General features: G+C 47.6%; 2 protein-coding genes across 35 annotated transcripts in view; one reads left to right on the top strand and one right to left on the bottom strand.

Annotated features, from left to right (window-relative positions):
- The first annotated feature begins 657 nt into the window (after nt 1-657).
- On the top strand, nt 658-2540 carry LOC111076271 (putative deoxyribonuclease TATDN1). The gene is made up of 4 exons (XM_022370004.2): nt 658-845; nt 908-1087; nt 1145-1751; nt 1809-2540. The coding sequence occupies exons 1-4, from the start codon at nt 794-796 to the stop codon at nt 1927-1929; spliced, it is 960 nt and encodes a 319-aa protein (XP_022225696.2). The 5' UTR covers nt 658-793; the 3' UTR covers nt 1930-2540.
- Nucleotides 1949-16323, bottom strand: part of LOC111076266 (DNA N6-methyl adenine demethylase) — a 40069-nt gene continuing 25694 nt past the window's right edge. Inside the window, exons 5-20 of one of the 34 annotated variants that reach the window (XM_022369983.2) lie at nt 13591-14045; nt 13263-13520; nt 13045-13125; nt 12588-12896; nt 12316-12330; nt 11997-12114; nt 10911-11777; nt 8534-10450; nt 7682-7821; nt 7186-7494; nt 6748-7044; nt 6085-6409; nt 4804-5709; nt 4001-4152; nt 3790-3916; nt 3531-3623 (exon numbers count right to left, since the gene is read on the bottom strand). In XM_022369983.2, the coding sequence (XP_022225675.2) occupies nt 3791-3916; nt 4001-4152; nt 4804-5709; nt 6085-6409; nt 6748-7044; nt 7186-7494; nt 7682-7821; nt 8534-10450; nt 10911-11777; nt 11997-12114; nt 12316-12330; nt 12588-12896; nt 13045-13125; nt 13263-13520; nt 13591-14045 (6275 nt within the window). In that variant the 3' untranslated portion in view covers nt 3531-3623; nt 3790. Of the gene's footprint in view, nt 3624-3789; nt 3917-4000; nt 4153-4803; nt 5710-6084; nt 6410-6747; nt 7045-7185; nt 7495-7681; nt 7822-8533; nt 10451-10910; nt 11778-11996; nt 12115-12315; nt 12331-12587; nt 12897-13044; nt 13126-13262; nt 13521-13590; nt 14046-16323 lie in introns of those variants that run through there. The other 33 variants (XM_041593213.1, XM_041593215.1, XM_041593225.1 and 30 more) reach the window with 33 other exon arrangements.

The following is a 16323-nucleotide window of genomic DNA, read 5'->3' as shown; positions in this document are numbered from 1 at the left end:
CTGGCGGAATATATTCGTACATTTCCAAATCAGCTCTTTTATAGCTAGTTTTTCTGGTTTGAAAACTGGCTAAAATATTTATTGCAAAAAAGAAGAAAACTGCAAGAGCGCGGACTTAAATGTCACCTGAAATTAAATTCCCGTGTAAGGCGACACTGGTGGAATATATTCGCTCTATTTCCAAATCAGCTCTTTTATAGCTAGTGTTACTGGCTTGAAACCCGGCTTAAATATAAATAACAAAAAGAAGAAGAAGAAAAACGGCTGGGGCGCCTCTCGCCGACTTAAATGTAATCTTAAATTAAATTCAGCAAGGCGATCTGTCGGAAAATATTCGTACTAGAGCCACAACTGTTGATGGTTACATATATATGTAGTTGTACTGTAGCAAATTTGTAATTGTCAAGTAGAAACATTGACATTTCCTCGCTAGAGTTCTCTGTCGAGTTTTACATGAATATGTAAAAATATCATGGTGGGCACCCCGTAGCAACTACGAATTGCACGAGTCTGGCAGCGCCAACAAAAACTACGTCACATTCGTTTTATGTTGTCTTTGTTTGAACCCTATTATGTAAACAGTCCAATGAAAAGAAGTTCTGAAAACTAGCCATTCTTGTACAAAATTTATTGAAGAATTTGATAAAATTATTTGTTTAGAGCTTAGAGGGCTAACTAGCTGGCAATATTAAATCGAATATCAAAATTGATGAAAATGATTTTCCTTGGTAAATTTACGGTATATTTTGGTGATGGTCCGATGGTCTGACGGTATATTTTATCGGCCCAATATATGGCTGGCAAACATTTTTTGGAACTGAGGCCAATGGCGTTAAAATATATTGGTTTGTATCAAAAAACGTAAAATCTGAGGAAATTATAAACCTTAATGCCATAATACCTACAGATATTGGGGCCAATCTTACGGATGGCATGTTCCAGGGCTGCTACGGAGGCTCCCAGAAGCATGTGGCCGACTTGGACGTCGTTTTGAAACGTGCCTGGAAGCAGGGTCTGCAAAAAATTATCATTACTGCCGGCTGTCTTAAAGATGTGGACGAGGCTCTGGAACTGACCGCGAAAGACGGTAGCCAGCTTATTTATAACCTTCTGAAACAATTCTTATCAAGATTTTACCCTTTAGAGCGCCTCTTCACCACAGTGGGTACGCATCCCACTCGTTGTTACGAGTTTTTGCCGGACCCGGAGGGCTATCACAACCAGCTCCGCTCTAAGATTGAGGCAAATCAGGACAAGGTGTGTGCCATTGGAGAATGCGGCTTGGACTACGATCGCCTGCATTTCTGTGGCCAGGAGACACAGCAGTTGTACTTTGAGAAACAGCTGAGTCTGGCAGCCGAGTTCAGGCTGCCGCTCTTCCTGCACATGCGAAATGCTCACTCGGACTTCATGGCAATCTTGGAACGCAATCGTGACAAGCTCAAGGACTGCGGAGGCGGAGTCGTTCATAGCTTTACAGGCACGCTGAAGGAGGCACAAAGTATTCTGGCATTCGGTGGTCTCTACATTGGGGTCAATGGCTGCTCTCTGAAGACTGAGGAAAACGCCGAAGTAGTCCGGCAGCTGCCCAATGATCGCATAATGCTGGAAACCGACTGTCCATGGTGTGGCATACGCCCATCGCATGCGGGCCATAAGCATGTGAGTGCAAAGTTTCCCACTGTCAAGAAGAAGGAGAAGTGGACAGCCGAATCTTTGATAGACGGACGCTGTGAGCCCTGCCAGATCAGGTGAGTCACGAACAAGTCATAGTAGCAGCTCCAATCTGGAACTATTTTCCATTTCAGCCAAGTTCTGGAGGCCGTTGCGGGCATTAAGCAGGAGCCGAAGGAGAAGCTGGCCGAGATCTACTATCAAAACACTTTGGATCTGTTCTTTAGCGGAAAAGAGAAAACCAGAACGGAATAAAACCAATTGACTTTACATTCAATGCGTTTACATATATTTTATTATTGTTTCTCATGTCTAAATGCAAATGAATTGAAAAATACGCTTTACAATTTGGATTTGCTTGATACTCTTAATACGTTCGTTAATTTTCAGTTGATACAGGGAAAACACGTTACTTTTAAGATTCACATTTAGATTTGTAAATAATTGTTGCACGTTACTATGTTAATTAACTGTGGTGATTATGCATTTATATGTGTATGTATGTAGAATCGATCGCCAAAAAATATATATATGTATGCCCGTACTCGTATGTATTCGGATGCCACAAATTTGTATATGCTCTCTAGAGTCTAGACTAATGGAGTTTTATAGCTTAGTTATTGCCACAATTTTTGTTACCAAGTTTGCCAATAGTCTGATCATTGATCATTGGTGAAGCCTTAAAAAGCGTATATACAAAATATTTTGTAAATATTTAAAAAGTCTATTAACTAGCATACATAGTACATAAGTAGAACGAGTTTGGGTATTAAAAAGTTGTTGTAGTTTAAGGGTAGTAAATGTGTTTAGTTACGAGTGTGTCTTGGGGCTAAGTACCTGTTCATTAAAACCGAAATATATATAAATTGGGTTTAAAACTGCCGATTTTGTTCTGTTTGTTGAACTGATATGAACGGAAATGATATATGTCTACGCGGCGGCTATGCATTTAAAATGACAGTAAAAGATTCAGTCCAATGGAAATGTTATGTAGCGTATTTGCTATCTTTGATATGAACATGTTCATATGGCGGCTACGCTAGTGCGAAAGACTGGGGACGGTTGGTCTCTGAAATTCCCCTCTCCGCTTGGCAGTAATTGGCTTTTTTTATATATGTGAAAAGCAAATCCAATTTCTTACGAGTATATTCCTTGCAGAAATGCAGTACAGTTGCAGTGGGATTTCAATATTGTATTTTGTTTAACATCTAGAACTATTTGGTATTGTATATGTTTGTATAAACTTTTGTTAAATATGCTCAGACCTATCCCAATTGACAAGCAGTTGCAATTGCAGTTGCAAATAAAAATGGTTAAAGGAAAACTCAAAATATACATATATAAGATATATTCCATTTATTAGGCGTCAGATTAGTTTCAATTGGTTTTTCAAATCATATTCAGATATATGTGTATGTACATAAACAAAGGAAATTATGATAAATACATACATAAACATAATATTTTCTTTAAAGGTAAATTCGAGAATTGAATTATAAATAAACACGAAAAGGGACTAACCAATTGTCTTCCATTGTGTTGTCGTTTTCACTTATCGAATGAATAAATCCTTTTCGGATATTTTTGGGAGATGGAAAATCAGGAGAACTGTTGATTAATTAAAGTGTGGCTTAACACGCTCGCTAAATATCATCAATATATTGTATATTGTGTACCGTAATCATATGTGTTTAGGTTGTATGTTGTATATACGAGTTTTCAGTTTCAAACCAAACTCTGCAGTAGCCTGCAATCGAGCAGGCCCCGGGGCCTCTTGATTATTTCATATATGTTAATAATAGTAATAAATAATATTAATTTGCGTAAGTCTAAGGGCTAATTTAATGTATTTTAGGAGCGCTGCGATCGTTAATCTTCTGGTTACGTTTCAAAGGGGCTCCGCGTTTTATCTGATCCATCAGCGACTCGTGACAAATGCGAGGATCCGGCTGCAATCAGAGGAATGATTAGAAGGATATTGACTTTGAAGCTTTGATCGAAGAGCAGGGTTAATTGGTAGAACTAGGCACTGAGTGGATTAGCTGCCAGCTGGCTTAGTAGACTTCAACAAACGAGCGAACGAGAAGACAAAAAAACGAGATTCGAACTAAATACCTTAGCACTGCTCATCACAAGTGATGCCATTGATTGTGGTGGTTGTGCTGGTGTTGGTGTTGGGATAGGTGGGTGGTCTACGATATTGAGCACTGGGGCGCGATAGATTTTGTGGATTCTGATACATCTAACATTTGGCACCAGCATAGAGCATATTCAATGTATTGGGTATATGTTGGAATGGTTATGCTTTTGGTTGTGTACTACTTACCAGGGCCTTGCTATTGATGAGATTTCGCACGGCGAATGCTCGGCCGGACATGCCCTGCTTGGCCAGTTTCGCATTAAGATTCTCGAGGAACTCGGCCTTGTTCTTGGCCCGTATGCTGCCAGTCTTTTCGATATTTGTGCTTGTGGCATAGTCTATGAATATGCGTTGCAGTTGTTGTAGTTGTTGTGGCAAAGAAAAGAAAATCGTAAGCAAAGATGATCGATCAGTGAGTGTGCAGGATGGGTTCAAGGAGTGTGAAAAGAGTGGTTAAGATTTAATATTTCAATTTAAAATGGTAAATGTCAAATGCAAAATGCAAATAAAAACTCAACAATTGCTGTTCAAAATTCTGCCTCAAAGTGCTGGTTGACAAAGTGATGATTGATGATTCGGAAAGTTGATATGAAAGTTGCTTTCTGAGCGAGCGGCTGAGGGTATCAGGTATCACCCCATCTCCCTGCAATCTCCTGTTTATCCAACATTTTCCAGGCGCACTTGACACAAACGCAATCAGGTTAATGGGCAAAACACTTTCCCAAAACTCAAACTCAAACGCAAAGAAACCAAAATATAAATACAAAACAGAGGCAGCATGCGCTAAAAATACGAGTATTCGAGTAACTTAGGATTAAATAACATTTTCGCAAAACAAAGTATAATTTTTTTCCAATGCCAAGTAGGAAAGGAGCGAAATCAGCAAAACATAACACAAATACATATGTATATAAGACAGCGCTCATTCATTGCAATCAAATCAAAATAAAATCAAATCAAATCAATGGATCTCCAGCTCGCACTCTTACTTGGATGATGTGGCTGGGCATGGGTCATGTGGGCGTGGCCGTGGCCCTGGGCTTGGGCATTGGCGTGGACGTTCGCATGGCCATGGCCATGGGCATTATTGTGGTTGTAGTAAGCAGCGCCGCCATTGCTGTTGCCCCCTGCAGCATCGCGATAATAATGCTGTTGCTGCTGCTGTGAATGATGTATTTGCTGTTGCTGCTGGTGCTGCTGCTGATGATGGTGGTGGCTGCCACGCGCCGTTGTGGCATAAATACTACCCGAGGATCCAGACCCAGATCCAGTTACAGGCGAGCCGCAAGTGGGCGAGGCTGAGGGCGAATGGAACTTGACGGCCGTCGTTTGTATGAATGGATTCGTTGACACGAATATCTTTTGCTGCACACTCGAGTGGCGCGACGGTATGGGTGGCTGGCGCTGATGTTGCTGTTGTTGTTGTTGTTCCGCCAAATGTTGCTGTTGTGCAGCTCGCAATTTTTGCTGTTGCTGCTGCATCTGCTGCTGGGGAAGTGGCAACTGCGGACGCTGATTTACATGACCATTGCCATTGCCCATGCCTGCTGGCTGTTGGTATTGTTGATGTTGATGTTGATGCTGTTGCTGCTGCTGTTGTTGTAGCTGCTGCTGTAAACGTTGCTGCTGCTGCATCATGTTCTTGGGTAGCGTAGCTGTCGCCGAGCCTGCTGCATAGGCGCTCAACTGGGAGGCCGCACTCTGTCCAGCATGGGGGCGTGCCATCTTCTTTGGCATCGTGGCCGATGCTCCGGCACTGTAAATGGGCGGTGGTGGCGGATCCTCCAGTGGAGGCGGGCACGTATAATGCTGCTGCTGTTGCTGCTGCAGATGTTGGTACTGCTGCTGCTGTAGCTGCTGCTGAGCCTGTCGCATGTTTGGAATTTGGGCAGCTGCTGGATTTTTGTTAAACGAACTTGAATAGTTGCCAAAATCTTTACTGCTAGCTGCGGCTGCCATTGGCGCTTGTGGCGGCTGATAGTGTGAATTGTTGGCGGAGTTGGCCAATGCCACTGCCGCTGCTGATGCTGATGCGGAGGCGGATGAGGAGTTTGAGAATGAACTGACTTTGGAGAGCAACGATGATGTGGATGAAGACAGAGGAAAGTGTGGCAATGCATTGAATGAGGTGGCTGGTGTTAGAATGGATGCTGCCTGAATGCTGCTGGCCAAAGCGGCCGCTGTTGATGGAGTTGATGACGAGGTGCCGAAACTAGCGTAAATTCTATGCTGCTGCTGCTGTTGCAGTGGCTGTTGGTGCTCAGATTTACCGTCATAGTGTTGCTGCTGTTGCGGCTGGGACATGGACAGGCCGCTCCGTGTGTAAATCGACTCGCCTCCAGGTTGCTGCTGGTTGCCGTATATCCCCTCGGCAGGATGATGTTGTTGCTGATGCTGCTGCTTGCTGTTGAGTCGTGCATTGAGCTGTGCAATTAGATTCGGATTCGCCTTGGGCTGTGTCGGTGGCAGTGGGTGAGCATGCCCATTTGGGCTGGGGCTGCTGGTGCGGAAGCTGGACATGTTGTTGACCAACTTGGGCTGGGCATAGATGCCACCGCCTCCTCCGCCTGCGGCTGGTGACGAGGTGCGGAACGTCTGTGCAAATGCGTGTTCGGGATGTTCGGAGTGTTCGGTGTTCGTATGTTCGTGGCATGAGAAGAAAGAAGAGTAAAACAAAAGGCACAAATTAAAAGTTTAGCCAAAGCACAGCGAAAGCTAATCTAAGTGATAGATGAGTACTCTAATCTATATCGCATTACATCTAAGCTGGATGGGGGCAGAGCAGAGGGCAGAGGGACTAGACTAGACTAGCAGATATGCAAGTATGAATTTTAGATTAGTCAAGCATTCTCCAGGATGTGTCGCTGGTGATGTTTAGTCGTTGGTTAGTAGACATCGACGCCCATCTCGCCTCTGGCTTTTGGGTCACTTACGGCATCCGCTTTTGACGGTGGTGCTGGTGGGGCATGGTAGACAGGGGGCGTTGGCGGCTTCTGTGGCACATGTTGCTGCTGCTGCTGTGGATAGTGATATTGCTGCTGCTGCTGATGATTTTGCTGTTGATGGTTAAAGCGTTGCTGGTTGGGTGGTGGCAGGGGTGGCGGCATCTGCTGGCCCGGCTGTTGCTGTTGGCCATTGGCCAAGGCATGAGCATAGGCCTGCAGATCCATATAGGAGTCATAGTAGGTCTCATAACTCAGGTCTTCGTTCATGGGGGAGTTGTGCACGGACTTTTTACGAGTACGAGTAGTGTATGGGGGTGTGGAGGTTCGACAGGGCAAGGCAAATGCAAATTGAAATGAAAAGAAATGATAAGTTAACCAAGTCGATCTCTACGAGCGTCTATCCCAGGCGAAGACTCGTGCACACACCTGCAGTAAGGGTTGATGTTGCTGTTGCAACTGTTGTTGTTGCTGCTGCTGTTGCTGCTGCTGCTGGTGTTGCTGCTGCTGCTGTTGTTGCTGCTGTTGCTGTATGCGTCTAAGCGTACCAGGCGAGGCAGGCTGATGCCGCATGGCTGCCAGGGCCCGCACCGTCTCCGACACCTTCAGAGCGGAGCTCGGCATGGCCGCTGGTGGTGAGCTGGACATGGACTCCAGCATAAAGGCAGGCGGTGGTGGTAGATGCTCGCTGGAGCTGCTTAGCGGCGGGTTATGCTGCAGTTGCAGATGCGTCGCGTGCTGTTGTTGCATAATTAAATCATAAATTAAAGAATAAAAGCAACAAACAAACAAAACAAAAAACCAAGAAAAAAATCTTGTGTGTGTTTTACCCCAGCTTAAAGGACTAACTTGGCCTGAGCTTAGTCTAACTTAATTAATTTTGAGAGCCATTAATCTAAGCTCCGGTTCGAGAGCACACACTTACCCCCACCGAGGCATTGGGACTGGGTGTCACCGAGGAGCTGCGTCGCACTGGCGGCGGTGGCTTCGCCTGATTGATGGACGAACGACGTGCGATGCGCGTTGAGCCACCTCCTCCTAATCCACCTCCTGCTCCTCCTCCTCCTGTGGATGGTTAAAGAGTTCCATTAGCTATAAAATCGCATCACCTCGGAATTATTCATTAGCTTCTTGCTGTTAATTACAGTTACAAGTATTATTTTATGTACAGTAATCGATTTATACACTTGGCACACAAAACACAGGACACCATCTAATACAAGAGAGAGAGAGAGCACCAGTAAAAGCGCTGCGGATCGAACAACGATCGATCCACAGCTGTGTGGGATGAAAAAGAGACCCAAATACGAGAGAGTGAGAATAGGATTGATCGGATGATCCCCGAAGCGCTTTAAGCAGTGATAAGTTAACATTTCATACAATGCACCATGAATTCCGCACTGATGTGAATTTAGCTAATCCATGTTTACGAATAGATACAATATTGGATAATGTTCAAGCAATTGGCAGTTAGTGGCAGTATCGTGCAGTTTACTTCGAGTTTATTTGGTTTGTGTGTATGTGGGATGATGATACGATGGTGTATGGTAAGACAATTCCATTGGAGAACAGGGTTAGAGCACAGCAAAAGAGTGGCCAAATTAATGAAGCAAATCAAATGACGTTAAGATAAAATAAAGATAGAGAGAGGGAGAGTACAAGAAACAACAATTAGAAACCAAAGCCAGAGTGAGAAGCAATTTAAGAACCAAGTTTTTGTTTGAAGAAACGCAGAAAATCAAGAACCAAATAAATCAAAAATCAAATCGAAACGAACCCGACAACGAGGCCGGCCGGGGCGTAATGCACGGCTTTAGACTGGCATTGGCATTGGAATTCGTATTGGCTTGATGGTTGGCTTGGGGGTTGGCGGCATTCGAGGAGCACACATATGGATGGGCGGGTGGTGGTGGCGCTGATGCTGGTGATCTGCAGGGGGCAGTGGCAACGGGCAGCGTAGCAAGAGCGTTTGCATTTGATGTTGTCGATATCGATGTAAATGCAGATGCTGATGATGGTAATGATGTTGATGGTGACGATGCTGATGGTTGTGACAGACCGCCGCGAGGTGACAATGATGATAATGTTGGGGTTTCTGTTGTTGCAGATGGATATGCTGATGTTGTTGTCGCTGCTGTTTGGGGCGTCTTGTTTGGCATATGATTGGATGTTGCTGTTGTTTGATTTTGGCTTGGCATTCTATGATTTTGGTTGTGGTTTTGGTATGGATGCGGGTTCGAGTTTGAGTTTGGATCTGATGCGGATGCAATAACAACGACTGCTGCTGGGCTATTAGTGACATTACAGTTACTGGTTTGGGGCGACTGTGGTGAGTGTTGTTGCTGTTGCAGTGGCTGCTGTGGCATTTGTTGCTGTTGCTGCTGCTGCTGTTGTTGCTGCTGCTGCTGCTGTAATTGCTGTTGAACCTTCTGCTTCTGCTTGCGTATTTTGGCATCTAAGTCGGCCTTAAAGTCTGACTTTCGGGGTATCAATGGCTTGTCGGCTACACTGGGAGGCTGGAGCTGAGCCGGACCCGAACCCAAACCCACACCCGTACCAGCACCATTGAAAAGGCTCAGGCTGAGGCTGGTGGGCTTTGGGGGCAGCTGTCGCCGCATCACAGCAGGCTCTACTGGGAGGCTACCGCTATCACTGACTGTCCCCTGTGCCGGCTGCTGTGGGTGTTGCTGTCGCTGCTGCTGGGACGGCTGCTCGACGTGGTTTGCTTTACCTCTTTGGGGACTGCCGCGTCCGAGCAGCTGCAGCTGCTGCTCGCTGGTGGCGCGAAACGAGGAGAGTCGCTGCTTGGCGGGCGCCACAGTTGCTGTTGCCGGCGGGGGCGCCTTGCCACTGCCCGAATCCGGCGAGTCCGGGGATCCGGCCAGGTTCGAGGGCAGCTGCTGCAGCTCGCGCATCTCGTGGAGCTGCAGCTGCGACTGCACCTGGGGGTCCTTGGTGCGCAGCAGGACTATCTCCGAGTTCTGCTTGACGAACTCAATGTCCGGAGTGTTGGGTATCTGGTGGTCGTAGATCACCACGACGGCACTGCCGCTCTCGCTGCAGGTGTCCACGTAGGCGTGCCGCGGCTGCCCCGACAGGCAGATGCTGTCGGAGCCGGCCAGCGAGATGCAGTCCGCGGACACGGACACGGAGGCGGGCGCATATAGGGATCGACCCTCGCTGCCCGACCCCCCGTTGTAGGGGTCATCGCGGTTCGCACTCGCCACAAAGTGGGCGAACGTGGGGTTCTCGTAGCCGCCCGCTGTCAGGCCGCCGGTCAGCGAACTCGTCTCGCTCACATAGCAGCGACTCAGCTCCGAATCGCTGGCGCCCAGCAGTTCTCGTTCTCGCCGTCTGGCCTCCGCCAGCGTGGGGTCCATCAGGTGGCCACCCTCCTCGCCGGCCAGTTCCTCGGAGGTGGTGTCCGATATGTCCGTGCCACAGCCGCTGGAGTTTGTCTGGTTGCTGATGCCGCACAGTTCGATGTTGGTGGTGCTGGCGATGCTGGTGATGCAGGTGGGGAGCATATTGTTGTTCTCGCTGCTGCTGCTGCTCGTCGTCAGGTTGTTGTTGCTAATGTTGCTGCTGCTGTTGCTGTTCTGCTTGCCCTTGCCCTCATCGATCTCACGTTGGAACGAGTCTAGTTCGCCAATTAAATTATTTAATGCTTGGATTGAGTCTTCGAAAGATTTGTCTATATGTATTATATTATGTTGTATTTATTTGTTGGTTGGTTGGTTGGTTGATTGATTGGTTTTTGTTGGTGGTGTTCATTGGTGGATTTATTTGTTCATTGAATATTGTTTGTGGTGCATTTTGTGGTTCATTTACAGATGATTGTATTTTTTTTTTTTCGGATAAGGTGGATATGACGAGAAGAGTGTGAGAAAGAGAGAGATAGAGTGGACGAGGGTGGGGAAAACATAAAAATAAAGAAAAAAAAGGTTGGGTTAAAAAAATATTCACGGTTTGATGTTGGCGTCGATAATAATAATCTTAACGGGGAATAATCAACAAATAGAACAAATTGCCAGGACTACATATCGGATGGGATCAGAGGTCAGGGGATCGGGTCGGGATTCGGAGTAGACTAGGGTGCTCTGAAGTGCTGGATGGACAATGATGACCAATGATCGATCAATGATTCAACTTACCCATTTCCTGTTGCTCGGCCTCGGATCGTTTCGGTCCCCCGGCATTTGTGACAGCCGCTGCACTCGATGGACCCGTGGCCGGAACCGGTGGCGACACACTACCGGCAGCTGCTGCCACGGCTGCCGCCTGCTTCTCAAACATGGAGGCCTTCTGCAGCACAGAGGCACGCGACCGTTCGTCCGTCTCCTCGGCACTGGCCGGCGGCACAGATCCCGCCTGTTCGGTGATCTTTAGCACCTGCACCTCGCTTGTCGGCGGCGTGGGCGAGCTGACCTGGTATACGAATCCCAGTCCGGTGCTGATGCTGCTTCCACTGGGCGTACCTGCGGCAGTGGACGTGGGTGAGTTGGTTAACAGGGGCGAGTAATGATTCTGTGGCGTGGAGCTGCCACTGGACGGCGAGGTGGTGTTCGTGTTGGTGCTGGTGCTGTGTGTGTGCTGGCCCACAAGGGAGCCGCAAGCGACCGTCGAGTCGATCGATGGATGCGAGTGCAGCGACGAGGCCGTCGAGGATATGGAATGGGAGCGTGTGGCAATGTGCTGGGCAACATGGGGCGTTTGTTGCTGTTGCTGCTGATGTGAATGCTGCTGCTGCTGGAAAAGCTGATGGGAGCCCGAGGAGTCGTTGGAATGCTGGGAGCAGATCGAATCAAAAGAACTCTGCTGCTGCAGAGGCGGTGGCGTGGGCTTCTGTTGTTGCTGCTGCTGTGGCTGTGGCTGCTGTTGCTGCTGCTGTTGGTGGTTAGTGAGCTTCAAGGCCGCCATGTTGGCCAATTCGGACATGTTAACGTATGTGGGCGGGTTCTGCTGCTGCTGTTGGAGCTGCTGTTGCTGCTGCTGCTGTGCATGATGTGCTGCGGACAGCTCTGTATGGTTGTGGTTGTGTTTGCGGTTGCGGTGGATGTTGCAGATGAAGTTAGCAAGGACATGCGTGATGGGAGGAGGGGAGAGAGTGTCACATAACGGTTATTAGTAAGAATCATGGGATTATGGCCATTGGCAAGCGTGCAACAAACACACACATAAAAAGCTAGAGAGAGACAGGGACAGGGACGGGGACGTGGACTGGCATCAGGATCCCTTACCTTTCGTGATATGAGCTGGTATCGGTGAGGGGCACTGACGCTGCAGCAGGCCACCACTTCCACTGCCCTGACGGTGGTTACTCTGCGCCGAGAGCGGACGCTCCAACGACGAGCAGCGCTGCAATGGGGAGACATTTAACGTTTTACTATTCGCCCATGTCCAATTCATTTAGTATTCTAGGGTTTTATTTCAAAATGAAGCGACATTGGAGTCTAAGTTCTGAACGTTCTGGCTATGCGGGGGTGCGGGGAGGCGCATGCAAATGAGCGCGCATTGGGTTCTACGATGGGTTCTCCTTCGACTCATCCGTATACTCACCACATGGGCCGGCTTCTATGGGCGATGGTACCCCAACGGAATGAGAAAAACACTTAATAGCATGTAAAGAAGGCTAGAGTCGAAGCAACCGACTATCCACTGTACCTGGCGGAGACGCTGAAGCCTGCTGCTGGCCTGCCACTCCACCAGATTGTGCGAAAATTCCCCCAATTAAAGCGGATCTTCCCCTAACAACCCGTAGTCCTTTCTATGGCGGTTCTCTGACAGGCGGACAAACCCAGGACTGCATCTCGATTTGCCTCCATACTTACAACTGGCAGAGGCGGACGACTAAGCGATGCGGCCGGTGACTTCTGGGTGGCCGGTGTGGTTTGGCCCGATGATGGCTGTCCGTTGGATGATGCCACAGATCCGTTGTTGATGCTGCCGCTCCCCGACTCGTGAATGGTCTCCGGGTTCTGGAACGTGTAAACAGTCAGTGGCGGACGCTGGTGACCCTTCTCGTATGCCGTGGAAATGGTGTGCGGTCGATCGGCCGTGGGTGGTAGTGTATCCACCACGTCCTGGGAATGTGGCGGCCATGTCGACACATTTGCCGTCTGATTCGTCGCGTTCGATGTCTAAACGGTTGAAATTCGAAAGGAAAAATCAGTTAGCAAGGCCATGGGGGGGAACTCTTTGGGCACAAAAGAAAGCAAAACAAAACAAATTTTGAATTTGGTCAAATCAAAGGGAATAGAGACAAAAAAAAAATAAAGAAATGAAAACCTGTGTTGTTAGAGCTGGCGATGAGCAAAAGCCACTATCACTGGATTCACCAGGTTTCAAGCGAATTGCGGGCGTTACAAACTAAAGGAAACGGAAACGAAAACAAAACACAAAAGAACGTTGATGAAAACCAAGGAAATGAAGGACGCAACAATTTTGGATATCAATGTAAAGGCAGAGGTTGGGGATGCGGATTTGGATGTGGATAAGGACTTCACCTGCGACAGTGAGCGCGGATAGTGATGATGACCCGGAGAGTTGCTCGATCCGCTGCTGTTCATGCTGCTGATGGAGCACACAGAGCTCTTCCTAGATCCCAAAGAGTTGGTGCAGCCGCCGCCCTGAGAGCCGGATCCACCGCCCGGTGACTCCGGATACAGATTGATGCTGGCCTTGGCATCGTGGATGAGCTCCTCGGAGGCCTGCGGCAGGACACTGGGCTCCTTGGTGACGAGAGCTATGGACTGCATGGCCTCCTGCAAGCGTCAGATATTAGTAAGACACTCCTGTGATTCATCTATGACGATGAGTCAGGCGAAAACCCACCTGCAGATGTCCTAGCTCGGACATCACCTCGCACTCCTCGTGCACCACCGGCTGCAGCATGTGAACGAAGCTGCAGTAGCGCAGCCGCTCCTCCACCATGGCCGCCCGCAGTGATCGCTTCTCCACCTCCTCCAGCTCGGCGCGGCGCAGGGTCACGTCCTGCATGTGGGAGTCCATCAGCGACTGAAGGCCGTCGGTCTGACCCTTGCGGGCCTTCTTCTGGAGCCGCAGCGTGTCGCTGGAGCGCTTCTTCAGCTCGCTCCGGCAGCGCTTGTATTCTTTGGCATGATCCTTGTCGATGGTGGCCACGGTTCGTTTCCAATCCTCGATCTTATCCTGCAGCGGCTGCACCAGACAGTCCATAATGGCGCTGGTGAAGGTCTTCAGGCGGGTCTCTACCGCCTTGTGACGCAAACAGACGCGGGTCAGGGCGGTACCAATTTCCTTGGAGGCACCTGCAAAGGTGCAACGGAAAGAACGAATTATTTAATAAAATATTTTTATTTATTTTTTGCAGAAAATTAAATTACTGATGGGGAACAGAAATGGAGCAATGGAGCAATGGTGAACGATGCTCCGGCAGCGGAAACGTTTGCAGCCATGCAACAAGAGTCGCACGCCATGGGCCTGTCGCTTCAATTTGGAGGCGCAACTGACATTGCATGCGGCACGATTCGGGACCAGTCGCATAGAGTCGCACATGTGTATGTGTGTGTGTGTGCCCATTATGCCATGGACAGAGTCAGGAAAACTGGTCAGGCCAACGGCTTCTGGTTCTGCCACTGCTCCTGCTCCAGCTCCTGCCTTTCCTTTGCATATCACAAACGAATGACACCCAGACCCGATTATCTCCGACTTTGACTGGGAAGCTTCAGGCTCTACTCTCATTCCCATTACTATTCTCAGGCTGAGTCTCAGCCTCATGTCTAGTATTAACCTCCTGGTAAAAGGTAATTATCTTTCGACAGCTTATTGATTCTGCTTTGACTTGCCTTCAACTCTCGCATGTGCTTATGAAGCACTTGCTCCAAATCCCACTTAATTGAATACGAAATACCAAAGTCTTTTTACACTCGTAAAAACCATGCTCGAAGATTCGGAAAATCTCTTTGCAGTTTCTGAAGGACTTTTGCCAAGTTCTGTCATTCTTTTTTCTCAGTGGACACGCAGCAACCACCGGGTGGGTGTTTGGGATGCAATGGTTACCATGTGGCATGTGCCGAGCATTGAGTTACACCCTCCTTGAAAAAAAAAGGACAATTGACACTTGTGCCGATGCTTGACCGAGCTCTGCCCAGCCTGCCTTTGACTAAGCCAGCAGTAACCACTAAAACTAATGAAACCATTTAGCAAGTGCAAATGATGAGGGGAGACTGGGGGCTTTGGCCAGTCGTTTGCCAAGCAGAAAGGTGGTGGCTAATGGCTAGAATTACGGGGATATGCACTTAGTACACCAGGCGGGGCAAAGGGCGCACGCAACGCTCCTGTCTGCGGACACTTGCCACATGGCAGGCAGGAGTGGATCAATATATGCTAATGCTCTCTCTCCCCAATCCCCAGCAGATGATTGAAAAAGTTCAGTCTCGTTGCTGGCATATTGGATAGTATACTAGTATGTAAATAGGAATTCCAATCTGGTTACAGCTCTTTTATAGCCATCGATGATCTTTTGCACTCACTGATAGATAAATTGAAACATTTAATGGACTGATACCTCTGTGGATATTCAGTAATCAGTATTTTGTATTAGAGTCCACATAGAGGAAATCCATGGTCTATGAGCCAAATGGATTGCATAATCGTAGAATTATAGAAAAAAATATAAGTAAGTTTTGTAAATCTCCCTATCGGTAAAAAGTATTCGAAATATGCACATATATATGTACATACTCGTATGTCACCGTGTAATTGTTATTTTCTATTTATTTCTTTTTTGAGTGCATACTAAATTATTTGGAAATTGGACACACCGCTCTGCAACCGAAAGGGTGCTAATATCTGAGCCACTACTGTACATGCCTGTTTGATGTTGTTATCTTTAACATTTGCACGCTTCCCCTCCAGACTACTCTCTGGGACTCTCTCTCTATCGCCCAGACCAGAACTCATTGTCGTTTCCTGATTCCCTCACTCTCCCATCACTCTGACCAATGCATTTGCTAGTTAACTGTATAACTGTAACTCAAGCAAAGCAAATGCGAAGTGTCAACAAGAACAGCAAAGTAAGAGAGTCGAAGCTTTGATACCCTAACAGCTCGATCGTTTATATGGTAGCTATGCGATGAAGTCATCCGAATTACATTACATTACTTTGAGCTAGACCCTGAGCCATGGCCAAATAAATAATATATTTGATCTTTAAAAATTGTTGTGTAGATGCTGCTTTCCAAACATCTGATCAAAATCATAGTATCATCTGAAAGGGTATCGCGACTAGTGCTAAATACTCGCTGTCTGCTCTGTTCGAGAGGTACAGAGCCCTGTCTTTGCTGGGTGGCGAGCATATCATCAAAGCTCTCTCTCCTATACTTCTGTGTACATATACATACATATGTGTGTGGGTAATTTTGTAAGTAATTCCCCGTCTCCTGGGCAAAGTGAGGTGATCCATCGGGCGGGCATTGCATTGCATAATCGGGCGGACTCTGACGGCCTACTCGATTGGTACGACGTGAAGAGTAGCCAATAAATAAATATAAATAGCAAAACCAGAAGAAATGCGTGAGCACAGAC

Source organism: Drosophila obscura, unplaced genomic scaffold (assembly GCF_018151105.1).
Source record: "Drosophila obscura isolate BZ-5 IFL unplaced genomic scaffold, ASM1815110v1 contig_186, whole genome shotgun sequence".
Taxonomy (NCBI): Eukaryota; Metazoa; Arthropoda; class Insecta; order Diptera; family Drosophilidae; genus Drosophila; species Drosophila obscura.
The sequence above is the reverse complement of the archived record's forward strand: the minus strand, read 5'-3'. Positions and strand labels throughout refer to the sequence as shown.